At 51.3% G+C, this 27,482-nt stretch overlaps 2 protein-coding genes across 5 annotated transcripts in view; one reads left to right on the forward strand and one right to left on the reverse strand.

Annotated features, from left to right (window-relative positions):
- ANGPT2 (angiopoietin 2) overlaps positions 1–13,298 on the reverse strand; it is a 44,017-nt gene extending 30,719 nt beyond the window's left edge. For both annotated transcript variants that reach the window (XM_081129502.1, XM_081129501.1), the window contains exon 1: positions 12,431–13,298. In XM_081129502.1, coding sequence (XP_080985628.1) covers positions 12,431–12,718 — 288 coding nt within the window. In that variant the 5' untranslated portion in view covers positions 12,719–13,298. The remainder of the gene's footprint in view (positions 1–12,430) is intronic.
- The window catches only part of MCPH1 (microcephalin 1), a 124,486-nt gene that overhangs the window by 77,182 nt on the left and 19,822 nt on the right, over positions 1–27,482 (forward strand). The window lies entirely within an intron of this gene.

The raw sequence follows: 27,482 nt of genomic DNA on the forward strand, positions 1-27,482 counted from the left end.
TGAATCAAAAAGAGCTATAAATTATGTAAGATCTTCATTAGGGCGTATACTTGAATATTTTCCCAACTTCTGAAACCATCAAGGAAAACAACCATGTTTCTCGCAAGCTGGTTGACTGGCCCTGTGTCTGCACGCGTCCGGAGCAAGTCCTCGGAGCCGCGTGCGGTCTTCGGGTGGTGTGGTGGCCCCAGGCTGGTGTGTTTGGGTGGCGTGGAGGGGATACAGAATGTGTGCCCGTTTTTACAATTGCAGCTCGTTTCTGCATGGAATTTGTTAGCCTGCATGCCTGCCACCTCGCTCGCTCGAGTTGAACTGGTTTTATGGCGCACACAGAACCAAATTCACTGCGGCCCCCAAGCAGGTAGGGGAGTCGTTTCCAGCGTGGGGCTCCAGACGCCTGTGGTGACAGCACCCGCGCTCGCGTCGTTGGCCCGCGGTTGCTTTCAGTTCTGGAGCTCTGCGCCTCGCCCTCGCCTCCTGCCCCACACGCAGGTCTGTTCCAGTGGAAGGAAGCGAGTGGAAAATTCCTGTCCCCTGTCACTCCCCAGCCACGGTTATAAAAAGCATGTCATTCAGAATTGACTTTTCCTTCTGCATGCTTGAATTTTTACTCACAACTTGAGGGGAAAAAATAATTTCAGGAGACGCTCCTCTGTCAGTGGGGTGAGCGTCACGGGGCCACCGCAGCATGACTGGTGCACTTGGCTTCATCTTCAGGGAGTCAAGTGTTTATAGCTGTCGAGTGCTTTCGGGGGGGCAGGACAGGGCAGAGCAGCACACCCCACCTCATGTTCAGAGCGGTGACACTCGTCACGCAAGTCACTTCAAACCACATCTTAACTGACCCATTTAGTGGGCACAACAAGCTCTGATACAAGTGGGAGTGAGGCATGGGGGTCACATGGGAAGTGGGGGTCACACGGGAAGAGGGGGCTGTTGCAGAGGTTCTCCTGTTGATGGGGTGGTGGCTCCAGTTAATGTAGTCACCTCACCCCCAGTTGGTGACCAGCAGCCCCTGGGGTTCCCTGGGACGTGGCGCTGGCCCAGCCGCCAGCTGAACATGGTGGGCAGCTCCTGGAAGCCTCCCTGCGTTGAAGAAATCTGAGTTCAAAGGAATGTGGTCTGGGTGCCGGCTTAAACTCTGTGGCTCAGGGTCTCTGTTGGGTCCCTTGGCGGAAGGACCGACATTGGGGTTTCGGCAGCTCTTCAGGTTCAATTACGAGTGGTTGGTTCCGCTGGAATCCTGGCCCTTCCGGACCCTCGGCTTCAGGAGGCCAAGGTTAGAACACAGCAGAGGTCGTCCCCACGCCCGTCCTGCGTCTCAGCCAGCGTCTCCAGGAGGGAGGTGGCTGTCTCTCAGTTGTTTCTGAGCCTGTGAACCACTTGTCCCCTGGAGCATGGGTGCCTGTGGGGGGAACCCAGCCGGCCTGGGAAAGTCACCGAAAACGACGGTGGGGAACTCGGAGCTGGGATGTGACTCCTCATCTCGATCCTTGTTCCCAGCGGCCACCATCCCTCCCTGGTGGCCTGGAGGAGAGTCTGGCTTTTCAGGGGCCCTGTGCTGTGCGCCTCGGTGGTCCTATAAGGGCCTGGGAAGCAAGGTCAGGCCGGCGCATGGTTAGAGGGGTGGACATGAGCCATGGTGATGCAGAAGGCACACCTCCTGGGTTTTCTCGCGGTGACCATGGTCATTCAGGCCAAGGCAGGATACCAGTTAGGGAGACTGGGAGAGGAGAAGCCGGGTGCTCCCAGGAGCGAGCTCTAGTCTGGGAAAGTATTGTGTGTGGAACCGTCTCGCTCTGCTGAGTCTGGAAATTAAGGCATGGTCAGGGGAGAGGTGAAGATTGACAGGCCAGAGGGTCAGGTATGCCCCTGAGGGTGCTGGCTGCTGTCACAGGACAGGTGGCATCGTCACACTCAGTTTACAGTAACAAGTGCAGCGCGCCAACGGGGGGAGAGCTCTTGGTTTTGACCTCTAGTGACTGCTGTTGTAGGAACAGTGCCCCTTTGCAAGAGCTCTAGAGACTTTTTATACAAACAAGAGAAAGATGCTAGTGTCACAGCCACAGACGGCAAACCCCACTGTGTGCGAGGTGAGATGGGTGCGGGGTTACCCGCACGCTGCTCAGGATCCTGAGTCCCCGAAAACGGAGATGGGTGGAGAAAGAGTCCGAAATAAGTGGAGAGAGTTGCACGTCCACCAGATTCATCAGTCATTGTCCTCCTTTCTCACGCAGGGACCGTTGATGTGAATGGCGATGGTGTTTGGGGAAAGGGGAGGAGGAGCAGCACTCATCAGTTAATTCTGGGTGTGCAGGTGTGAAACCCCCGGGTGTGGGGCAGGCCCAGCCCGTAGATACATCCTGCGTTTCATACGTTGTCCAATTAGAGGGAGAAGCCCATAGGGATTAATTGTGCTTGTTATAACCAGAAGGGAACCATATTTGAAAATTTGGACAACTAATTACACATCACAAAATGACCGATTGTTTTTTGAGGAGACGGGGTTCTTATTAATCTTGGTTCTTTAACTTGTAGCCGAATTGGCCCAGCCGTCACTGCTTTTAAGAGCATTTCCCTTTACGGATGAGTTAAAACCAATTCTGGTCAGCAATTCCTATTGTTAACACTTTATTAAGTTAAAACCAAGTCAGCTTTTTTTAAAGGAAATCTCAGAATATTCCTTAGTTGCTAAAAATAATTAGGAATTTCATATACTTATAGTAAATGTTAAGCATAGATAATTAACTTGTGGTTGGAATTTGGTTGTTTTATGTGATTCAGCGAAATATCTCCTCTCCCGAGCAGCATTTTTTGCACCAGAATTTCCCATTAAATTTTGCTTAGGGAAGTTTTCAGCTACATCTGTATGTAATAACTTTTCAGGGTTCCAAAGACTCAATGGTAGTTAATAAACCTCAAAGGAGTGCTTCAGTTAGCTACAGACTAATGTTTGTAGTTATCCAGCACATAACCAGGACCTGATCCTATCTGCTGATGCCCAATTTAACAACAGAGAAAATGCTGTCAGGAGCCCAGAGGAGATGGTACCTCTTGGGAATTTTGAATCTTCTCTACCAAGGTGTGGGGGTGATTAGCTACCCCTGCAATACCTGCTCAGAGGTGGTTTGGGGGCTGCTCTTTAGTACTCGGTGCCTGCCGCCTTCTGTAAAACAGACAGAGGAGCAGCATTGCTTATCGCCTGCTGAGCTGCAGTGATGAAGACTGAGTTGAACGGTGGAGTCTGGCTGCTTCGATGGGCTCACAGGACGAGCTGTGGGCCTGGCGGGGTAGGGGCAGGTTCGGGAGGTGCCAGGGGCAGGTTCAGGAGTGGTGATTCCGGAGTAGGGTGTTCTACAGAGGCCCTCAGCGTGGGAGAGAAACACGGACATTGACCGGCACACTGACAGCCACCCTTTCCTGTGCTGAGAGGAAGGTCACTATCTTAGAGCACAGACGTGCTTCATCCCAGGTGTCTGCCTCAGAGGTGTAAGATCAGATCATTTAATCTAGTTAAAGGACGTGGAATTATCATTAATGTGCGACAGCACAGATCTGACGTGTGTTGCTGGTATTTGTTATTAAATTACTGTCCCTGGTGACATCTTGTAGGGTCCAGTGCACTTTGCACTCATCTCATACTTGGGATACAGAATAACCCCCTGAGGTCCCCACGGTAGGTAAGAAGGTGCACAGTGGGGGGTTAGCAGTTAACTTAGTGAACAAGGCCAGGGTCATTGAACAAATGGAAGGCTAATCATGAAAAAAGAAAAAGTAATTTCAGTGACAGAAGGCATCTGAGAAGCTGTATGCAGTGTGATCCAGGTACGTGGTCCTCTAGAAAAGATGAAGCCGAGACAGCAGAAAGACCAGGGGAGGGTGGGGGGAACGGGTGGGGCTCAGGGGCTTTCCAGGCAGTCACACTACTCTGTGATGCAGTGGTGGACACATGTCATCATACATTTGTTCAAACCCTCTGGATGTGCCAGAGCAAGAGTGCCCCTGGTGTCACCTGTGGGCCCTGGTGCTGACGTGTCCATGCAGGTTCGCTGACTGGAACACTTGTCCCATCTGCAGGGGGTGCTGACAGTGGGGGCGGGTACAGGGGACATCTGGGAAACCTCTGCTCCTTCCTCTCAATTTTGCTAGGAACCTAAAACTGCTCTAAAAAGTTTTCTTTTTTAAAAAAGTCATTTTTTAAATGAAATAACAGAAAACATTTGTTCCATAGCTTCCAATTGTACCAGTTAACCAAGCCAGCTCTCCCTGGTCATGTAGTTAATCAAACATACAGACACAAAGCCCAGGAAAGTAACTTCAGAGGCAGCTGGTCTGATAATAGCATCGGCCTCGTGTACATTTAGATTCCTGTGACTGACCCCTTGTGTCGGAGCTATCGCTTCTCTTGGTGCAGCCTGTCTTTATTCCTAATTGGGGAGAACACGAACATGTCACCCCCTCACTGGTCTTCGGCTGAGTTCCTGGGCCACTCAGACCAGAAATGGAACTGCCGGCATGGTCCCAGTTCTCCCAGCTCTTCCTCCCCCTCCCTCAGGATGGTGCTGTTGGGGCCTCAGGGCTCCTAGACCAAGGGGTGGGCAGCTCCGGCTCCCCCTCACCACGTCTTCAAACACGGGCTGTGGGGCTCACTGTCCTGCTCAGGTCCCACGCAATCTGTGGGTTGTCCCAATGACTGTGGCCTCCTCACTGTGGTCCACCAGTCACACAACCTCCCGACCAGGGCTGTTCCCTCTTGCTGTCGACCTGACTACCAAGGTGTGCTCTGGAGGCCAGAGGAGAAACCTCCCGGGTGGAGCGTGGGCAGCCCTGTGCCAGATGCTCACCAGTGACCTGCAGAGGCTCAGCCACGAGTCAGGCTCGGCCCTCACCCCTGGAACTTACTGGCACCGTCCTAGTGAAGGTGCTGGCGTGTGTCCTAGATACTGGGTCCTTAAGATGGGGAGGTGGAGGTGACGGTGCAGTCACCCTGGTGGGATCACCCCTCACGCCAAGGAGACCCTTCCTGTGTGAGCAGTGTTGACGTGGTCCAGATGTATCTTAATATCTCTCCCTTAAAAATCACCACTGTTGCCCAGCCAGGCGTGGATCAGCGGTTGAGCATCAACCTAGGATCCAGGCGATTGGGGTTCGATTCCTGGTCAGGGCACATGCCCGGGTTGCGGGCTCGATCCCCAGTCCGGGGCGTGCGGGAGGCAGCCAGTCAGTGACTCTCTCATCATTGATGTTTCTATCTCTCTCTCCCTCTCCTTCCTTCTCTGAAATCGATAAAGATATTTTTTTTTTTAAAATATCACCACTGTCCACATAGACACACAAACATGATATTAAATGTCGAAGTGGCAGGTTGTATTCCTAAGATACATCCTTAGTTTGCTTGACTGTTGATTCTTTAAATGTCAGATACTGGGTGAGTACTTTGTAGCGTTAAGCTGTCTGGGTAAAGATTTCAGGAGCAATGTGCAGGCCTGGGAAAGGTGGTTCAGAGGGAGGGCCGAAGCTGACTCCCAGCAAAGCAATTACTGGCCCAGGCGCCCCCAGGGCGGGTCCCGGGGAGGTTTTAATTAGTCTTCTGTAGCATTGCAGAGATAATGGATTGTGCTTGTTGAAGGAGTGATGAAGGGGAAAGGATTAGGCCCCCTCCTCCAGAGATTTTAATGGGTCTCCCATCCTTAGCTGGTGCATGCCGAGATCAGGACAGGAAAGGAAGGTGATTTCATGGGGAAATAGCTCATTAAATATTAATTTAAAGCAGGCAGCCAGCACACCTGACTCACTGTTCGTGGTGGGGAGCTCATCTCTCCTTTCAAACCATACAGGAAGAGTTGTTTTAATCCCAGGAAATGTGGACACCCTTATTCTAAAACATTACCCATGGGATTTATTAGTTTGTTCCACTGAATCACTGGACTTTGTGTTGTTTTCGCTTTTTATACACTAACATCATGCTGGTGTTGAGAGGTTTGGGTTATACCTACCTGTGAAATGCTAAATGGGAGACACCCTCTCATTGTTTTTATAATCACAGAGGGGACAGGGCAGGTCACCTGACCTTCCTGGGCCTGATTTCATTTGCCTGGACTTCCCGGTGGTTCTGTGACATTCAGGGTGTCACCCTCAGTCAGCACCCAGAAAAGGGCTGTTACCACAGGTGTGGCTTCTCATAGTCTCTTGGTCATCCTAGAATTTGGTTTTACTTTACTCAGCTACCAAGTGGAATTTTATGTAGTTATTTTGCATATAGGACATTCCCAATTGCTTTTTTTCTTAGTAGTTTTGGCACCATCCCCTCACAGAAAGATCACCTACCTCATCTGTAAGCACTTAGTACCAAGGTTGTCCATTCAGGAGCCATCCAGTGCCAGGGCTGCCACGGGGTCTGGAGTCCAGCACCGAGCTGTGCCCTGGACCCCATGCCCTGAGCACCCTGGGGGGGGGGGCTTCCATTAGGGCCTCGGTCTAGCCAAGTTCCTTAACCTCTCAGACTCTCTTCCCCTCTTTACTTTTAGTTAAGTACATTATCGGGTAGATGTGGGTGTGTATAATTTTATAGTCTATACAGCACGTTTACAACTCATCATACATTTAGAGGCATAGAGATGCAGCAGATATTGAGGATGGTTACTTCAGAATGTAGACATATACATGATATTTTTTGTACATTCTTTGTAGATTCTGCTTTCTGTAGTAACCACGTGTTACTTTGGTGATCAGGAAAAAGGAATATTGGGAAATGGTTTGACTTGAATTTCCTTGTGCCAGAGGCTTCAGTGGGTGAGCAGTCTGATGACCCCTCCACCCCCCCCAGCACTCCCAGCCTCTTATCCCCTGTCCGCTTTGCTTGCTCATTCATGTTTTGTGCAGCACTCGCCACCCTTCGTCACACATGTTCTGACAAGAATGCGCTGGTAAAAGGAAGCGCGGCCCCTACCAGGGCCAGACCCCGGGTCATTGTCTCCACCTCAATGGTTTAGCCAGAGCCCCTGCCTGTAGCCCCTGCTGGACCCGCAGGCCTTCCCTAAATATTTGTCCAACAAAGAAGTGAACCTAATGACACCTGCATGGCTGAAACCCCAAGGGGTGGGATGGGGCGGGTCAGTTTCCACTCAGTGACGTTAGGAACTGAGAAATAACACTCATTCGTATTCATTCACACTTCTCTCAACAACTCCTGGAGCTCTTGGTGGCCCCTGGACAGTCCTGCTTTCTGCCCGACGGGATGCGCATGCTTTTCCGTGTTTGTTTTTCTCTCCAGTGAGCCCTGCGAGACTCCTGATCTGACAGGCCTGCCGCTCTCCTGGCCCGTGTTCACGAGTGGCTGAGAGCAGGTGGACGGTCCCCGCTTGTGCTCTAGAGATGCCTGAGGACGAGCGAGGGGAGGTGCTACCTGACTGCCGCCCATTACCGTGTGACAGCCGTTACCTCGGTGGTGACAGGGTGGCCGGTAGGTAGAGTGGCTGTGTTCATAGCAGAATAATTTAGGAGAAAATCTCATTGTCAGTTTCCTTCAGGTCGAGGAAGGATGCAGTGAAGAGAGAATGTGTATGACTCACTTCGTATTTTATTTTTAATAGAAATATAAATCATCAGATAGGTGTGAGGTATATAAGTATATGTAATACAGACTTAGGAGAGAACAGCTTGTCTGCTGTAGTTCAGACATTCTGCAGACGGTGACACCTGCTGGAAGCTGCCTGCATGTTCATGCCTCCCTGCGGGCGCCCTCTCATCCCACCTCCGGGAACCCGGACTGCTCAGTCCCTGCCATCACCTTGCAGCCAGAGATGGGACCGTGTCAGCCCCCCTTTCATCAGAACAGCCGTGCCGTTCACTGCCCCCGTATCTCCATAGATTCCGTCCTGGGTAGTCCCCCCCATGCACCCCTCTAATCCAGTCTCCTTTACCTCTGCCTTCTCAATCTTGCTCTTTTTCCCTAATTAAACCATCTTCCCTCCAACCTCTTTTCCTGTCATTTATGAGCTAAACAGAGGATTTTGATGACGGCCTGCAGTCATGTATGTGCTCTGAGGAGGAGGAAACGTTGGCTTTGTTCATTGGTCACAGTGAGGCGCTAGTATAAACCTGTGGGCTCATCTTGAAGAGGGGACAAATGTCGGGGGGGAGTATTTATTTCCCATTTTCTACAGTTTTGATGGTTTGACTGTATTTTACATTGCCTATCTATGACTTCCGTAATCTTTTTTGTTTTATTTTTTAAATGATCGTGTGGAGGTAGGGTCAATCAGAATGGTTGTTTTTCAATTACAGATATACAAAATTGCAGTTATTTTACAGAATAAAATAAGCACTCTGGGCCAGCCCGAACATCTGACCACTGTAAGGTCACCATCCATTTCAAGTCCCATATAAAGTAACCAGCTTATAATTACCATTCGGATTACAACCTGTTAGTAAAGAGCCACTTTGATTAAAATCAGCCGACTTTCACGCTTCAGCATGGAGGCCACATGGGACGTCTAGTTTCCAAACAGGAAGTAAGATGCTATGGAATTTCCTAGTGCTCAGCTCTGCGGGCGAATGATCATCTCGCCGTAGGTAGTGTGATGCGGACAGAGCTGATCAGCACAACACACGGCCCCGTGTGATGAGCAGAAGCTACTTGACCGTAGAAGGCAAGCATTACATATATGCTCTACATGTAACACGCAGTAAACATTTATTGTATTTTATGTGTTGTACTGTATGTCTTGCATATAGTACAGAAAACATTGTTACACTTGTATTTCCCAAATTTGCCCTGCCAGTGGAACTTGCATCCTCTCCATCCCTCACCCTCATGCTATTAACAGGTAATTAGATGACAATAGTAACCACTTTCCTGCAGTCTTCAGCAAAGGGGCTCATCGGCTTATCTGGATGCACAGAGCTTGCCCCTCACACTGCACAGTGACACCTCCTGAGTCAGGATACGACTGAGGCTGTGCAGGGAGGGTTCTGCCCCAGCTCTGCAGGGCCATTAGCATGGACAGGATGGGAATTTCTTCTTTCCACTAATGAACCAAGCAGGGGGAGGTTTGTAGCCACAGGATACACACACACATGGTCACACACACACACACTCAGTCACACACACACAGCCACACACTCATACACTTACAGTCTCACACACAGTCACACACAGCCACACACACAGTCACACACAGCCACACCATCACACACTCATAGTCACACACAACCGTACAGATACACATAGTCACACACACAGCCACACACACACACACACACACTCTCACAGTCACACACACTGACACACACTCATTCACACACACATACACCCTGACAGTCACACACTCACATACACACACACTGACACAGTCCCTGGCAGGGTGGGGAAGGGCTGGTGGTCCAAGGTCATGTGGGCCTCCCAGCCTCAGTTTCCCCCATGGACAGCAGTTTTGTTTTATGAGCAAAACTTCATTGCTCCCACATGGATAGATGAGTAGTTGTTCTCACATCTTGTTAAAAGGTCTTAGACCTTACTTTTAAGGAAAGTAAAGGACCTCTGTTCAGGTTTGCAGTTTCCAGCCTATACTCTGACATTAAAAAAAAACAGTAAGATAACAGAGGAAATGTTTACCTCCATCTCATAGGCATGAGCTGTATTTTTCAAAACATTCTGTTTTGAAGCACAATGGGCTTTGCAGTTGTTTATAAATTTAAGGTACTCATCAGTGTGAAATAGTTGTTTATTTCCGTTCCCTATTTCCTCTTATTGGGGGGTGAAAACATTTGGCCTCCTAGCAGGACACGATCTGTTTTGCTCAGTTATTTGTCAGTTTTTATAGAGTGTGTTTGCTATCTGGGCAGAGGTTTGGACCAGGGGTAGGCTTAGAGGGGGATGTGACGTCCTGTGCTTTTGTAGGTCATGGAGTGTTTGGTGCCCCAGCTCTCAGGAGTCTCTTATCCTGTGTCACCGGGAGCAGAATGTCAGCCTCCTGCATTGTCCATTCATACTTCAGGCTCATTCACAAGTCTGACACTTCCCCTGCCTGGCAGGTTAGCGGGGCATAGTGGCATCCTTTGAGGAGGTGCAAGCTCCTGAGGCGACCCTAACCACCCCCAAGATGAAATGCTGTTCATCCGCCCTGGAATCTACCAGAAACTTGGTCTCGCTCTACCTCTTCACAAGTTTTCTTAAAAGCTTCAAGGTCTGTGTGTGTGTATGTGTGTGTGTGTGTGTGTGTGTGTGTCAGTCAGTCTCTCTCCTCTCAGTATTGGTCAGGGAAAGAAAATATGGAAACAAAAAATATATAAGCAGGCCTAAAGGAAAGGAACTATGGGAAACAGTGAAAACACAGGCTGTGCTTTTTCTCTCTGATAGTCTGTCAGGAGGTGATAGTATGGTGGTGCTCCTGTAATCATGAGGCTGATCTGCCCCCCATTATCTTTATTTTCTCCCTATGAGAAGAGCAATGCTTGTTATCACAGGTGACACAACACAGACGAAAAAACAAGCAGGGAGGTCCATGGAATCGCTTTAAGGGAGATCATATTTGCTCTTTGCTTTCATTTCCAAACCAGAAACCCATAGGCCCAGTGACAGCAGAGACCGACTTTCTCAGGTGCACGTCACCCAGGTGGGCCCGGGAAACAGGTGCTGAGCCGAGGAAAAGATAAACATTGTCAGGCTTGGTGATATTTAGCCAGGTAGCTAAGGCAGGAATACCACCGTGCCCCCGTTCAAATATTTACGAACTGAACCTGGGAAGGAAAAATCTTTGGTCACATAATGTGGGATCCCCCTCCTCCTTCCTTAAACAGCATCTCAAGGGTCCCGATAGTGGGGCTGTTTCCTGGGGAGGAAACACGCACAACGCCTGGAGAGTCAGGCAGACCTGAGGTCGGCTTCGCTAGGCAAGTGCAGTTTAGGGGCCTTGCACTTGGCAAAACATTCTTCTACGTTTTTGACTGTTTATCTGACAAGCTGACTGACTGGCCCGGGCAGACTGGAATATTTCCTAGAATGGACGGTATTCTGTTCCCTCCCCAGGGCTGGTGGTGCTGCCAGTTCGAGGTGCAGGGAGGCTACTGACACAGGAGCAGATCAGGTGAAAAGACGTGGGGAGCTCCGGGGAGCAGAGGTTTAGGGTACAGGTTTGTCTCCCAAGTACTCGAGCCTGTGTTGCTGTGTAGTTTTTAAGTCTGATGTTATTTGCACCTCTGTGCGTTTTAGAAGATTTAAGAAGAGCAGACCCCAGAGACCTTCTCTGGAAAAGAGGGAAACTTACTGGAAAATTACCATCAGCCAGAGGGTAGTGCTCAGGGAGAGTTATGGGACAGGGCGGGCCTTTCTGCCTCCTTTTTGTGTTTTCTGTCCTTTGATCCCCCTGAATGCCAGGCGGAGAGGACTCATTCATTCGGGCTCAGGGCTCCGCTAATAGCTAATAACTGGTCCTTTCCTCTCCCCTCTCCAAGGCAGGGAGTTAATGAGAAACGCAGATTAGCAGGCGAGATCTGCCCTGAGATTAAGATAAGGTATCCTAACGGAGAGTTCATGTGAAACAGGGACTGATGGTAATTGCACTCCTCTGGGGCAAAGTTGTGAATGAGCCGACGGGCTTGTTAGTTCCTGCCTGGCTTTGAATGGTCACATCCCCTGCCCTGTCAGTCTCCCTGGAGTCCTTATAATACCAATGATCAGCCCACTATTGTCAGGATCTGTTCACACCTCCTCTAGAATACACGGTCCATGTGAAGGAAGATGCCCGGGAAGGGGGGTTGTGTAAACAGCTCCCTGCATGCGAGCACAACCCCGATCCCCCCTTCACAGCGTAAGTGCAGCGCAGCGAGTCTGGCCCTGTGGCGTCCCATGTGGGTCCCCCTCAGAGCCAACGCCGGCACTGGAGGGGCTGTGGTGCTCAGTCACCCCCCACCCCCGGACACAGAGAGAGCTCAGCCCCTCGCAGAGGACAGCCCCTGGGGTAAAGCCCTGGACGCTGAGAAACATGAGTCTGCTTTAATTAATTTCCTCTCATTTACCGAGAGTCACAGTCTATTTTAGTAAATAAATTCAGGAAATTGGTAAAGCACTTTCCTCCATCCGTTTTTGTACCAGCAATTAGCATGATTGTCACGTTTTTCCTGGCTCCGCGGGCTGCTGCTCCCTGGCGTCCCCCTCTTGCCTGCCGGTTTATAGCCCCTGGCAGCCGCTGTTCCTGCACCCAAACGGCTTAAACAGAAGAGCCTGCAGGGTCTCCGCTTCATTCGCCGATCCCTCACCGCGGAGCTCTCTCTCTGAGCCCGGCGTTCTTTTCAAACAGCCCTTTCCCCTTCTCAGAGACCGCTTTGCCCTCTGGCGCGGGACCCAGAACCGCATTCATCCCGAGAAGCTTCTCCCCTGCTCACCCCAGCCCCCTCCGGGGTTGTGAGCCCGGCCGGGCTGGTCCCCTACCTTCATCAGCCACTGCGTGTTGTTTTCCATGATGTTCTCCAGCACCTGCAGCCGCTGCGCGGAGTCGTCGTAGTCGAGGGGCGCGTCCCTCTGCACGGAGTTGGGCACGTAGGAGCCGGCGGGCGGGCGGCAGTTGTCCGCCTCGGGCAGCAGGAACGTGTAGCTGCAGGCGCCCTGCTGGACCTGGTACTGCCGCCGGCCCCCGCTGTCCATGCTCCTCCGAAAGCTGTTGTAGGCGGCGGCCGGGAGCAGGTCCCAGCTCAGAGTTAGGAGGACAATCGGCCACATTGTTCCTGCCTGGGGAAGACGGCTCAGCGAGCCGCAGGGCGCATGGGACGCGGTCCTGGGCTGCCCTCTGCGACCAGGGCTCAGCCGCTCGGCTTAGGGTCCATCCGCCGAGCCGCCTCCCCGCTCTCCCAGCAGCAGGCGCGGAGCCAGTCCCGGCTGCCTGTCTGTCTGTCCTGGGGAGCTGTCCCTGCAGCCGGGAGTGCACCCTGCTCCCCGGGGAGGGCTGTGCTCGCCCACAGAGGGGAGTTGCTGCCTCTTTGTCTCTGCCCCAGAGCCTGCAGTGTCGGGATCAGGATCCGAATCGGCCACTCTCCGCTCTTTATATGATAAGTTGATAAGAGCAGCCAGACATGTGTGGCGAGCGGCTCCGCCCTCCCGCTCGTCCGTTATCTTCCTGTGGGGGGGGTCAGCAGCCAGGCAGCAGGAAAAACCCCAGCCCCCCGTGCGTGCCTCCCGGCCAGGCTGCGCGGCAGAGCCCTGTGGGAACGGGGCTCACAGGGCCCCTGGGCACTGCAGGGCACCCCCCCGGCGGAGCATTTCCTAGGGAGCCTGGGTCTCCGTCTGACGGATTCCTCAGCGCAGCTGGGGGAGTAGCTGAGGCAGTCACTTGAAAGCACAATGCAGGTTCCTGTTTTTCCTTTAGGGATAGAAATACTGCAGGCACGTCAGGACTCCGGTTTATTGTTGTTACAAACACAGAGGAAGGAGCCCTGCTCCTGTAAACTGCCTCGGCGACGCAGGACAGTCCCAGGGTGTTGCTCAATCCTGATCTGAGCTCAGAGGACAGAATTCTCACTTCAGACGCCTGACAGGGAGACGGCGCTTCATTCAGTCGCAGGGAGGTCAGCCTCCGAGCCCTGACATCCAGTCTTCTCCCCTTTGAATTAAGCGCTGATGGCCTCACCTGTGAAAGCGAGGCGCTGCGTCCCCTGCCACTGCTGCGCTCTCGGCCCCGGGACTGTGCGTCCTCAGTCACTCCCTGAGCAGAGCCTGGCTGTCGGAGGCTAGAGCCTGCTCACTCGCCAGGCAGAGCGCACACGCAGAGGAGCCGGTGCCAACCCGCCTGCACAGGTGTGCTGGTCACCCTCACTGGTAGCACCTGCTGGTGCCCCGAGGGACCACACCTGCCGGGAAAGCCTGTGTCAGTCTGTCATGCAAGATCAGCTTCCAGGTGTACATGACAAAGGGCCAGGGCTAAGGAGGCCAGCCTGGCAGCCACATAGGGTGGTCTGAGCATAGAAATTCCTCACGAAAGGCAGGTCGTGGTGGCAGCACCGTCCAGAGGTCTGTCTTGACTGTAAATGAGCCCGTCTGCTGTCCCCTTGCATCTAAGATAACATACCTTTAAATGTCAGAGTGACCTTTCCAAACTCCTCAGGGCTCACCTCCCAGGGCAGAAGACCACAGGTCTCATTGTTACCTTGGTCCCTGCATACCATCTCCATGTGCTGGAAATGTAAATTATTAACCATCCCGTACCCACCAGTGCAGAAGTGTGTGTCTGTCCGTTTTACTTCTTACTCCATCCCAGAGACCCGGCTTTGCTTTCTGCCGCCTCCCTGACCTACCACCAGTGGCTTTCATGTAACCTCTACGTCTGCTCCTTGGATTCTAATGGACAAAATAAGGTGTGGAACCGGCCTTCTCTGGAGCATTTCCTCAGTCCTTTGCGATTATGCTTCCCAGAAATTGTCAGTTTCGCTCAAATAAACTCATCAAAATTATGCACAGGTTGGGACTTCTTAGGCCGACGCTGGGGAGTGCAGGATTATGATGTTAACTCCCGGGTGGGTGTGGGATCTGCAGAGCGAGTTCACTTCCGGAGTGTTTCCAGGAGTCTTCGTCACACCGGTAGCACGTCCCTCCTGCTCACGGCTGGCTCCTGGGTGGGTAACCCCTGGAGCAGGGCTGAGACCCCGAGGCCCTCCCTGTGTTGGACAGAGTCCGCATTTCCCACCAGGCTCTACCTGAAATACCACCTTTCCTTGAACTGCGGATGGTCACAGCAGCGGCCAGTGTCCAGGCTTCCTCACTAGAAACAGTAGCTCCTTTCTCAGGACATGTCGGGCTGCCGCCCGCACAGGGCCCGCGCCACCATCAGACTCGCCCCCTAACCGTGGTGCTCCGTGTCCGAGCGGAGTGCACTCGCCGCTGTCCAGGGGCTGTGCCTTCAGCAGACATGGGAGCCCCGGAGGTCAGGGAGCAGGACAGGTGCTGGGCGGTACGTGGATGCCACGAAGGCACGGGTTTAGGGGAACGCGCCCTAGAATTCTGGCTGCAGAGGGCAGCGCACGCGTTTGAAGACTTGTCAGAACCCGGTCCAGCGAGAGTGGAAGCAAAGGCTTGACCTCTCTGTGCCTCAGTTTCCCCACTTGTAAGACAATTCTTCCTCTGTGGCGCCTTTCAGATGGAAATGACACAACATAGTAAATGTGACCTAGGAATATTAGTTTCCTCTTTACTGGCATTTCTGGTGAATGGAACTTGGTTCTTTCACCATCAAATATCATAACCACTTGTTCTCTGGACGTGAGATGGAAACTTAGGGGCAGATTTTTCCTTCTGAGTTTTTTCCCATTTGAAGAAGCCTGTTGTGAGGTGTCGCTGTTGCAATTGGGGTTTAGAAATCATTTTTCTGCCGTCCAGGAAACAGTGCCTCCGAGAGAGGGGATGTCCCGCGGGTCCCTCTCGTCCACCAGCCTGTAACGGTCACTGTGGAGGGCCCGGGGTGAAGATGAATAGACCTGAAGAAGCAACAGGAGGGAGGGGTGGGACTGAGGAGGGGTGAGCACAGCGGGAGTGCAGTGTGGTCTCCAGGCCGCAGTCCTGCAGGCGGTTGGCAGGGACGCTGTCGTCTCTGCCCCTCGAGGTCAGACGGACAGGAGCGGCCCTTCCTGGGTTCCTACAGGGAATTTTTAGCGGAGAGATGGGGAAGCTCCCGTTAGACAGGGCCCCGCACTTCTTCTGTGAAAGGTCAGATGGAAATGTCTCATGCTTTGCTGACCACGTGGACACTGAAATTGGAAGTTCTTCTAATTTTCATGTCCTGAAATATTCTTTTCTGGCTTTTTTTTCTGGCCACTTAACAATGTAAAAACCATTCTTAGGTCACTGGCCATTCATAACAGAGCAGGGCTGTAGTCTGAGCTGGAACCTCGGAGCCTGTGGGCGTGGTGTGGATGGGAGGCCACTGGGTGCACAGCCTGTGTGAATGGCCCTCCCCCTGCTCTGGTCACGAAGGTCAGCATCATGAAGAATTCTGCCTCAGTTTACCCTGATGAACAAGAGCCCTCCCCCCATGCATGGGAAAAGCCAAAGGCCCCTGACTTGCATCAGCTCACCGCTGCCTGAGGCCCTGGCGCGGAGCCCTGGTCAGCTCGAGTGGCCAGCATGGCCTTGGTTTTGGGAGGGTGCTGAGTGTTCAGACACCATGAGAAGCAAAACTGAGGCTCCCCTTCAGCGTCTGGCCCTTGGCCAGTAGCCACTGGGGGCTTCGGGATGCCTTGTCTTCCTCTCTTCCCACCTGGCCTTTCCAGAGTTGGCTGAATGAGACCAGTCAGCGTGTTTACTTACAAACTAATGCTCAGAGTACAGGGGAGCTGTTAGAAAGTTCACTGGGCATAAAATGGTTGGAGAAAAAGCTACTTTTACTACTTTGTGTGTGTGATAACCAAGGAGAGCTAAAGGAGCCACAACTGGCAACAATGTCCAGCTTTCCGCGGGCAGCCCCCCACACCTGCAGGAGGCGTCTCCACGCCTCTGGACAGGCTGAGCTGGACCTGGAGACCACAGGGGGAGTCGGGCCGTCCTGCAAACCCTGGTGCCGCCTCTCTCCAGGGCTGCCCATCGGGGGGAGCTAGTGTTAAGCCTGAGTCTGGCGGCTGCGAGAGACTATGCCCAGCTATGGGATTTGAAAAAAGTGCCAAAGGAAAAGCTACAGTAACGATACAGTAAAGACAGAAGAAAAAAAAAAGGTATAAATATAAACACAACACACACACTCTCACACACGCGCACATACACACACTCACGCACCCTTGGAAGGTAAATCCTGCCCGTAGTGGGTGTGGAATTGGCTCAGTGGGGAGATGACCAGAATTCCCTTGGCCAGGTGCACCTCTGGGCCTGACTTTGACATCATGCTGATGAATTTATAGCAGTAGGTTTCACCCCGATTTTAACCTGGTAACTCAACTTCTGTGGAGATGGTGGAGATTCGCCATGTCATGCTGGCCATCTCCTCTGTGTGGTGCAAACACACGTCCCCGGAGACAGAATCCTGTGGCCATGGATCACCACGAGCCGGAGCCGCTGGTTTGCCAGGGGCCACCGCATGTCTGCTTCAGCTCCCGGACCCGTGGCCTCTGAGTGGGCAGAGACCTCAGCCATATACACTCGGGTGCAGACGTCATAGTGGGTCCTGCTCACCAGCTGCGGAGAGTCTCAGAGATCAGCCGGTGTCGGGGCCTCAGTTGGGCTGTGTACACATCCGGCTGCATTTTCAGATTCTTTCCTCCTTTCTTTGCCTCTTTAGTGTCACTCAGTGGAGATGTTGAGAAGACTGATGATGTACCTTTTAGAATTTTAACGGTTTCGGAAATGAAGTATGCTGCCTAGTGTAGCACAGTTTCCTGTCCCAGTTGCAATTGATTATATATAGCATCTGACATAAAGTATACTTGGAGCCTGGCCAGCCGGTGTGGCTCAGCGGTTGAGTGTCGTCCCCGGCACCAGGAGGTCCCTGTTGGGTTCCCTGGCAGGGCACATGCCTGAGTTTTGGCCTCCATCCCTAGCAGGGGTGTGCAGGAGGCAGCCAGTCTATGTTCCTCTCTCATCAATGTTTCTCCCCCTTTCCCTCTCTCTAGAAAATCAATAAAAGCATATAATGTACATATATGTGTGTGTGTGCACGTATGTATATATATATGGAGAACAGACTAAATGTCCACTTGGAGTGGGGCATCAGCTCCCTGGCACCCACCTTTGTGGAAGGTGAGGAAATGTATACTTTGTTGGAATAAGGACCTGCCTGCCAGTGGGAGAGAAAACCCTTTGCCAGATGTGTTTTCAGGCAATTTCCTTTCCTGGGAAACAGCCATTTCCCCTGCGCTTCCCAGTGTATTTTCCTTGCCGAGCAGATGGGTGAGTGCAGGCCCTAGGGGCAGGCCCCAGGCGCATGGCCTTATCTGGGACAGTCATCTTCCTCCCCGCAGCTGTGTAACTTGTGATGGGCACCTGGCTGTGTGTCAGAGGGTTGGTATTGATGGAAGACTCAGAGTTAATAACTGGAGAGAATCTGAATTTCCCATGTGACTGCTCAGGTGGCTGTCACTCTTATTTAGGTCAGTTCAATTCAAAGGTACCAAAATACTCATTCATCGTAAGTCATCTGAGTGTTTACTGTGAAATTGTGTCTAAAAGGCATGTAGAAAGGACAGACGTCTTTTTTTTTTTTTAAAGAAACTTAAAAGGTTCCTGAATGTTTTACAGTTTGTTCTGCCAAAACCCAGCATAACATCTGCTACAGAACATTCGCTTTAAAGCCATGTTGTATATAATGTGTAACCTGAAGGACTTTGGAAGAGAAACCTCTTAGTTACTAGAGACTTGGGAAATATCCAAGTAACTGTTTGCTTTTTGTTTGTTTTTTAAGATTCCAGCATGAATTCCCTGAATTTTTAGGGATATTTTGGTTTATATAATTCTCCTGTTATAAAAAGTTATCTCAAATGCTGTTTGATTTTTAAATATTTTCATTCTCTTAATATTTTCATGGAATGTTTTATCATCTCATCAAAAAATGCCTGAAAGGTTAAGATACAAACCATAACTTAAAAAGCCAGCGGGTAAAATTCTGAAACAACAGATGAGTGCGTTGGTCTGATAATGCTCTTGCCCGTGATTCTGTGTCCTGTTTTCTCCCCATAGAAAAAACGCTAAACATTTTCTTTCAGTGCATTGATGTCGACAATGACTGTTTTACCCACAACCAATGTAAAGTCAATAACGTCTTTCCTTTGACTAACAACATTAGAGGTTTTTGAGGTGGGTTTATGAGTTGTAATTTTATATTAAGCGTTCCTAAATTTATTTTAATAAAAATTTAGAGAATTTAAATTCTGTTGATTGTAAAAAATGTGTCTAGTCTCTTGTCATAACCATTCTATTAGAAACTAAATTTCTTTCAGAATGAACTTCTTGGAAGTGGCTTAATGCCATCTAGATTAATCTTTGTTTAATCTGACTTTATAAAATTTTTATCTTAATTATTGAGAAGCCTTTTAAAATAAGAGAGATAAAAATGTCTTGTGTGCTAGTTACATTAAGATATATTATCTCTCCTGGTTATAGGTTAACATAAATAAAATCACTTATGTCAAAGGAGTAAAACAATAAAAGCACTAAACCCCCTTGGGTATCCCATCAGTCTGACTTGATATAAAAACATCTTCCTGTGGGAAATTAGGCTTGATTATGGAGTTATATTGTATAAAAAGTATTTTTGAAGAATTATGTATAGTTTTTGGAGAATGATACTAGAAATATAATAAATAGTTAATATATAAAAGGACATGATGTTTGCATTCAAGTGTATAAAAATACTCCATCTCTTTTTTTTTTTTAATTTATTGTTGAAAGTATTACAGAGGTCTCCTTTTTCCCCCCACTGACCCCCTCCACCTGCCCTCGCACCCCCCACCCCAGGCCTTCACCACGCTGTGTCCATGGGTCATGTATATATGCATATAAGTTCTTTGGTTAATCTCTTCCTGCATGCCCCCCCTTCCCTCTGCGATCTCTCAGTCTGTTCCATGCTTCCATGTCTCTGAATCTATTTTGTCTGTCAGTTTATTTTATTCATTAGATTCCACATATTAGTGAGATCCTGTGATACTTGTCTTTCTCTGACTAGCTTATTTCACTTAGTATAATGCTCTCCAGGTCCCTCTATGCTGTCCCAAGGGTAAGGGGTTTTACTTTTTCACAGCTACATAGTATTCCATGGTGTAAATGTCCCACAGCTTTTTTAAATGCTTCATGTCTTGTTCCTTCATGAATTCAAGCTTGGCTGTCCCATGAAGCTGTAGGTCTTTCCTGATGATCTGACATGTACACAGCTCCTCTTCCTATACCCCATCTCATGCAATTTCTTTGGTACCCGCTTCATTAATAATAAACTGTTCTTCCCCCAGATATTTTATTTCAAGGAAAGGGTCTAAATGCAAAGAAAGATTGATACAAAAGAAAGATGAAAGGAAGTGAATTTTACAAAGCCTGTGACAAGAGGACATCTATACCCTTATTAGCTACCTTGGTTTTGGCTTCTGTTTCCCTTCAAGAAAAAAAAAAAAAAAAAAAATTAATAGTGGTTTTCAAAAGCCCTAGCACTAGTTACAGGAAAAAATATGGTTTACTTTTTCCCAAAATCCTGATGCACATTTCAGTGACCTTTTTAAAGTATCTGTCAAAAAGTTTTGCTTGTCTTCAATGAAAAGCACAACAAAAACCTACTAGAGATGTTACCTGTGGGAGAAGCGAAGTGTCCAACCCACTGGTGATGCTCGCCTGCTCCCTCCACTGGTCTTATTGCAAATAACAGGCAGAACTAAAGGTTTTTATTAAAGTCAGTAACAGAAGTAAGATGCAATTAAGGACATAAATCAGCAGCAACTAATGTACAGCCCAGGGAGCTTTCATCATGGTTTTAGTGCAGAAAGCACCTCACCATGTGCAGAGGTCAAACACCCACTCGTGCGCATCTGTGGGTGGTAAGAAGTATAGTTAAGCCTCCATTCAGCACACGCAGAGCCAGAAGCTATATCTCTGTCCTCTGGTTACCAGGTTACCTCCCAGTGAGTGAAGCAGCAGTGGGAAAAGTAGAGGTCTGTGTGTCTGTCTCCTTGAGGGGTGCGCTAGAGACCCGATCCTGCTTGTAGCCCATTTACTTACAGCCTGAGGAGGGAGTTCCAGGGTCCCGGGGACAGTGCTCTGACGGCCTCCCTGCTGATTCTGGGTCCTGCCGGGGAGCACACCGAGCAGGGACACCTGACCCATCAGCCAGGAGCACTTCAGTGACCTCCTCCATCCAAGTGTTTCCTTATTTCAAAAGAACCTTCCCCCAGAATAGAGACTCCAAAAGTGAAGGCAGTTACATCCCTGGCGGAGGGAAAGTTGTACAATAAATAGGAGACCACGGAGACCCCACCCAGACCCCGCTTCCAAGGACTGGCTGGGACATTCGACTTCACAGCAGAGAATGCATGTGGGGCCTCGGGAGTGGACTGACCTGATGTGAAGGGCTCCCGGAGGCTGAGGGGAGAGGTGGGAAGAAGGTAAGGCTGGAGGGAGCCCCGAGGCGCAACGGGACGGCCGTGCAGGTCACGTGTCGGCCTGAACGAGAACCCAGCATCCACCAGAGGTTGCTTAAGGACCGTCATTGGGCCTTCTGGAGGGAGCGGATATGGGAATTTCAGCTACAGGGTGGGTTTGGTATTGGGGTTGACTCTTCCACTTAGAACACCTAAAGGTGCTGGGTAAAAGTAATTTAAAAAACGGTGTTAATAGCATCCATGAAATGACAATAAGGAAATACCCGATGAAATGACAGTGGAAGCAGGAACCGGGTGAGTCAGGTGGCCTGTGGAACAAGGACCAAGCGAATGCAGTGGCTCTGAGCGAGGACATCAGCCCGGGGGACAGCCGAGGCGGCCAGGGTGCCGCAGAGATGTCACGAGCCCTTGGGCTAATTAAGACTAAGTATTTGTGCACCCTCTCCTCAGGCCACCTGGCTCACTGGGAGCTCTGTTCTTTAAACTGGGTGCTGCTGGAGTCTTTTCATTGGGCCCCTTATCACCTCATGGGCCTGTTGCGTTTGAATGAAGTCACAAAATATATCGGTCAATGGCCCCAGGTTGAGTTGAACTGTCGCGTGCAGAGCACCTGATCCAGACCAGGTGGCCCCGGGTGAAAGCGGTCACCGGTTCCGAATGTACAGTCCTCTGACTGAGAGCGCGTTTCATTCTCGGCAGCTGCCCCAGGCCGGGCCCGTGTCCGAGTGTCGTCCACGATGGTGCGTTTTCACGGGTTCAGGGCAGCATAATGTTTAATGTGCCCCAGCCCGCAGTGTTGCGTTAGGGTTAGTGAGGGGGCACAGCGCCATGCTATTTTCCCTGTGGGTTCCCAGTGCCGGTTCCTTTTATTCAGTCCCGCGGGTGGGAAGGACGCGTCTAGTTGTAAAAGATGCAGGCTGAGGAGTTCTCAGTGAGCTCGCCGTGGGGGAGAGCTCAGGATGAGGCGCTCAGTGATCCTGAGCCTAGGTCATCCAGGGCACCTCCACCTGCCTCCAGGGTCGCTCTGGAAGGCCAGCCCAGCCCAAGGCTGGGTGTCATGGGGAACAAGGCCTCCACTGCCTGCGTCCCTTCCCCCAAGACAGCAGAATGCCACCTGCCTTTCTGAATTGGAATTGGGGGTCCCCTGGGTATTGGGAGAGCCTCCCTCATCCTTGGGTAGGACAAAGTGGTCTCTCTTTTCACCCACAGCTCAAAATACCACCCAGGCCTTGCTTCCCTGACCGTCACTGCCCTGATGGGCGTTTGCACGTGGTCTTTCAAAAGGATAAATACGAGCCATGATAAAGGCTTGTGGGGAGGGACATGGGTGGGAATTCTTTCCCAGATGCATTTTTAGGAAAATACTCAGCCCAAACCCACAGCCATTCTAAACAGCTGGAGGTGAGGCCTTCGGGTCGCAGGGATCATAGCTACACTGTGTAGATGCCTTCCACGGGTTATAACTCTGGAAAAGGCCATAGGCTAACTTGACCCCAAAGGCGATTGCTCAGTGTCCTGCCTGAAATGCTCCCATCACTGCCGTGAGGGCTCCAGGATCCGGGCTTTCTAGGGGCCTTGGGGCTACACACACAGTGGGGGCTGGGACACCTGTCCCGGGCTCAGTGTTGGTCATGGCCACTCATCCTTGTTGGTGACAATGTTTATCTGGTGGGAGCAGCTTGCATGGCCCTAGTGGCCTAGTGATACCTCAGAGACAGGAGAGGCTTGGCCACCATGGAGCAGTCAGTCTAGAAAGGCTGCTAAGCTTCCATGGAGTCAGAACTCAAAATTCCCTGAAAATAATCTTTAAAAAAAGGTCTGAAAAGGAAAGCCCTGGAAAGAACATCATGTTTGTGAGAACATCCCTTGGAAACGGACCTTGTGGTTGAAGGAATAGTTTGATAAGCGCGGAGGCAGGCTGAGACCCTCCCTGCGGGCCAGCTGGAGTTACCAGGGAGGAGGCCCAGCACCTCCCCAAGGAGGGGTCTGCAGAGTAGGGTGCGTTGGGTCGGCCGGCCCTGAGCGGCTTGGGGCTCGCAGGCACCCTGGGCTGGCAGCTCACCTGTCCTGCAGCAGGCGTTGCCGGGACCCTCCGTCCACATTCGATTTATTTCCTGTCTTTGTCCGGGACACACCTGAGTCTCCTGCCCACCTTGTCCACCCTCCCCCAGGTGGTTCCCAGCATGTTGGGCCAGGTCCAGAACCACACAGACAGGTTGGGGCCCCCCTCCTGATGGGAAAGACGAGCGTCAGAAAAATGATTGAAAGTGGAGGGGACAGAAGGTGCAGCATTGAGAGAGTGATACGGACGCCCCTGAAAATATGCTGTTGCTTTTACAAACAGATCTTTATTAAATGGCCAAGGTATGAAAATTAGAGACAAAGTCATTAGAATACCTAGGCGATAGAGTTACAGGAGTGGTCCCAGGGCCGGCAGGTTTGCTCTGCAGGGACGCGTCCTAGGGAGATGTGACAGAGACAAGGCCATTTTCCAGAACCCAGACTTCAATGGCATTTTTGTCAATTATTTGTTTTCTTTCTTAACAAACAGCTGTACCTGGATTTACGGGAATCTTGCTCAGCACCAGCGGAGGCTGGGGGTGAGTAGGGAACTTATTTATGCCCTGGGCTTCCTCTCTTTCCTCATAATTCTGCTGCTGAGGATATTGACAGGAAAACAGGATCTTAGCATCCAGTGAGTTCATCTGCCGTTTCCACCAGAAATTCCAGGCTTGGTGACATCAATCTGTGCCGCCCGGGATGTCACCGGGAGAGCAGGCATCTGGAAATGATGGAACCCGGAACGGCAGGGCGTGGTTTCAGGAAGGGGGGGAGAGGAGCCCTCCTGCGTGCCTACTATGCGCAGCTCCCTTTTTCCTGCGCCTCATGTGATGTCCCCAAGCCGTGCAGTAGAAACAAGGAGTCCCCTGTTTGTCAGACCCCCCCCCCCCCATCATCCTCGGTGGTTTTTCAGGTGTTGCAACTTGTGGCAACTCAGTAAGTTAGGTGCAAAGTCTCGGATTTATTAATGTTTAAATCGGTGCCCAGCCGTTTGCGTGCTTCTGCATTGTGTTTGTCTTCAGACTGAAATGTGAAGACGAGGCAGTAAATGCTGAATATTCTGCCACCTGTGCTTATTGGAATAAAAGTAATTCAAGAGAAGTCTTGATTCATAAAACACTATGCTGCTTTAACGCCACCCTCATTACAAGACGTTTTGCACAGTGAGGGGAGTGAGGACCAGAAGCGTGAGCGATGGGGGCGGCCGGGGCAGCTGGAGGCGGTTTCGCAGCGTTTTCAGTCACACGGGATCGTTGTCGAACATTCAGTGAGAAAATCAAGCTTCCAGTTGCATAGTCATCGTCCCGAGAAACCCGAGTGGGAACTGCAGCGGGCGACGGTGGCGGGGCAGGCTGTGCTCGGGCGCCACGGCTGGTGGGCGCTTTCCTTTATCGCGTGTGTTTGATGGAGCCTCTCGAGCGCCTGGAGAACGGGCCCCACCACCCAGCTTCGCCAAGTCCTGATGTTCTCGCTGCTTCCGCTCCTGTTGGCTTCTCACAGACTGTTGCAGGTTTTACAGTGTCGCGAAGCTGAAGCCCCCTCCCTGGCCCCCCTCCCGTCTTCCCCCCTGAGAACCGGCCTGTTACCCCGTCATCTTGAGGTGACTTCTGAGGGGAAGGCTTAGTGCCTGGTGGGAAGGAGCTGGCGTGGAGGCAGGTGTACGGGGTGGGGATGCAGGCCTTAGTCTTCCTGGAAAATGGATCCATTCTTCTGAGCCTGTTTCTTCATCTGTTTCCTGGGGTGATAATCCTGCCCTGGGGGTTGGTGTGAGATACTTGAAATCAATCCCCCAGCTCCTGGCAGGTGGTGGCGCCGGGGACATGGTGGGAAGTCAAAGCCGTAGATACTTAAAGTCGTTTCAAAAGGAACAGCTTGGGGCCCTGACTCCTGACACTCATCACCTCCAGGGACCCGTCTCAGTGAGAGTCCTGGAGCAGGGGGACCTCGGGCTCCTCTGGGGGTGCCCAGCCCTCTGGGCTTGCAGTTAAGGAAACTGTCTCAGGAAAGGTTGAGGGGCTCAGTCTTGCTCAGAACTTGGTTGGTGGCCCTTCAGCTTGGGCAGGGCCTCCTTTCCAGGGCTCGGAACCCAGCACCGTGCCTGGCATCCCACCCATCAAGTAAGAAGACCCCTGCCAAGGACCTTCTGCGCTCTGCTGTGGGCCCCATGCCTTCCTTGGCGTAAAGGTTCGTCCTAACCCTCATTTGATTTTAACCCAGGCACACAGTGGTTTTCCTATAAGACTCAGTTTCTCATTGTAAGTCAAAGTCACTCTGACCCTAGGCTGTACTTAGTTATTTAAAGGTGATCTAGGCACTCGGTTTCTCTCCCCTCCTCCCCCAAATAAACAAAAGGCCTTACTCTTGTCTTGCCCCTCAAATCGCTGCCTCCAGGCTGCGGTTCAGGGTAGTTTGGGTTGAGGGGTCCCTGTGTTTGCTTGGACTGGGAGGGTCCTCGGACACTTCTGTAAAGCCAGGCTGGGCTTACTTTCCATACAGTTTATAGGGCTGGGGGGGGGGCCGTGGATCATTGCTCAGATTCTCCAGGGAAGATGGGCCCTGCTTTCTTCTTAGGCAGGCATGGCTGTCCCTTCGGGGGGCAGGACACCAGCCTTTAGGCAGACAGAGCTGTGAAGAGGAGGTGATGGGCCACCGGAGGCTTCCCTGCCGCCTCTCCCCCATGTCCGAGTTCTGTTCATCGGTGCTTGACAGGCAGGTGTCCAGCAAGGTTGGCAGCTGTGCCCCCGCCGGAGGAGAGGGAGACCTAGTGTGTGGCTGCCACCCCCTGCGCACTCCCTCCCCTAGTCAGGGCTTCTGTGCAGGATCCTGACAGACAAACAGACACCCAGGGATGTGCACTTGAGCTTGGCAGCTGCAGCCCTGGAGAAGGAGGGGCTGTGGGCTTGCTCCTGGCTCCCGCCTATGGTCACAGAGCCCCTTCCAGAACTGATAGATAAATAAAATTAATTTATTCCAGCCACACCAGCACTGCCGCGGGTCAGGGTGTGACTTTCCAAAGCACAGGCCTTTTCAGTTAACAGACAAGGAACGTGGCTTCATTGAGACTGTACTGAGACTCGTGCCTGCATGTAGACACAGACATGCACCCTCCTTAACCAGGACGAAGGAACAGGTCCCATCACTTCTCATTAGACCGTGCATCTTAGAAAGCATGCAGCCGCTTCAGCTGGTGCTGCGTAGAGAATAGACTGAAGTTCTGATAAAAGTGAGCATTTTCAGAGGTCCTGGGCAGTGAGAATACCCCCCCCCCCCCCCGCACACATGGCTGTAAATAGGAAGCCTCTCTCTCCTAATCTCAAAATCTTACAAAGCAACCTCGCTGCTGTTACGTGTTCCCTAAAGGAATGTACTTCCTCCCAGCCCCGGAAGGATATTTTTAAGAGAATGTGAAGCTTGTGACAGGAATCATCGATACCTTTGGAATTTTCTCCCGGTGACTCAGGCGCGCTCTCTGTCACTACCTGGGCATCGGTCCGGGACTGCGTGACGCCGGGCCCGCGCCGCCCGACGCGCAGCCCAGCCGAGCGAGAGGGAGAAGGGAGGATGTTCTGTTGCGCGCTCTCACCGTGGTGAATGATGCTCGTTTTCCTCCCCACTTTAATTAGAATGTTTCTACGTTTGCCAAAGAAAACGCTGGAGTGGAGACAGAGCCCGAGGTTATAGGAACAGCTTGATGTAATGGCTTATTTGTGCAGGAAGCACGACTTGTTTGGTGTTTTATTGAGACGGGAAGTTCAGAGCGTGGCACACGCAGGCACAACAAATTCTCAGGTGCCGCTGAGTCATCTGTTGTTGGAAATAGGCGGCCTCCCGGTAGTTTTCCCCTGGATTTACTCTTTATCTTCACTCTGGGTTTTGTTTTTTTGTTTCAATGCAGTGAGAGTGAATGGGGTAGGAAAGATTCAATTAGAGATGGTGTACATTTTTTAAATGCCAGCTATCAAGAATAAAGCAGAGAAATTCTCATGTATCTGTGGCTGTAGATACGGATACATAGCAATTATCTATGTTGCAAACTGAGAGCAACCGCAGCGAGCCCTCAGGTGCCTCGGTGCCTTTGCTGTTTCAAACGTAACCATGAGCCAGGGGAGGGGGCCTGAGGCTCATGAAGATGAAACGCACCCTGGATTTATTCCTTTGTGCTCTGTTTGCTCTCGAGTGCTTTAAAGTGAGCGTTTAACAGCAGAAGCCGATAGGAGTTTGATTGATAGAACTAGGAGCTTGGAGCTGGTACAGACATAGGAGTCTCTGGTTTGAGTCTCCCGTCCTTTTCTGAAAGATTAGGCTGGATGCCGCCTTAAAATATGCAGAAGCTGCGGCCACCCCGGCAAGAGCTCTGTGTTTTGAAAACTCCC

Source organism: Miniopterus schreibersii (genome assembly GCF_964146895.1).
Source record: "Miniopterus schreibersii genome assembly, chromosome: 2".
Classification (NCBI taxonomy): Eukaryota; Metazoa; Chordata; class Mammalia; order Chiroptera; family Miniopteridae; genus Miniopterus; species Miniopterus schreibersii.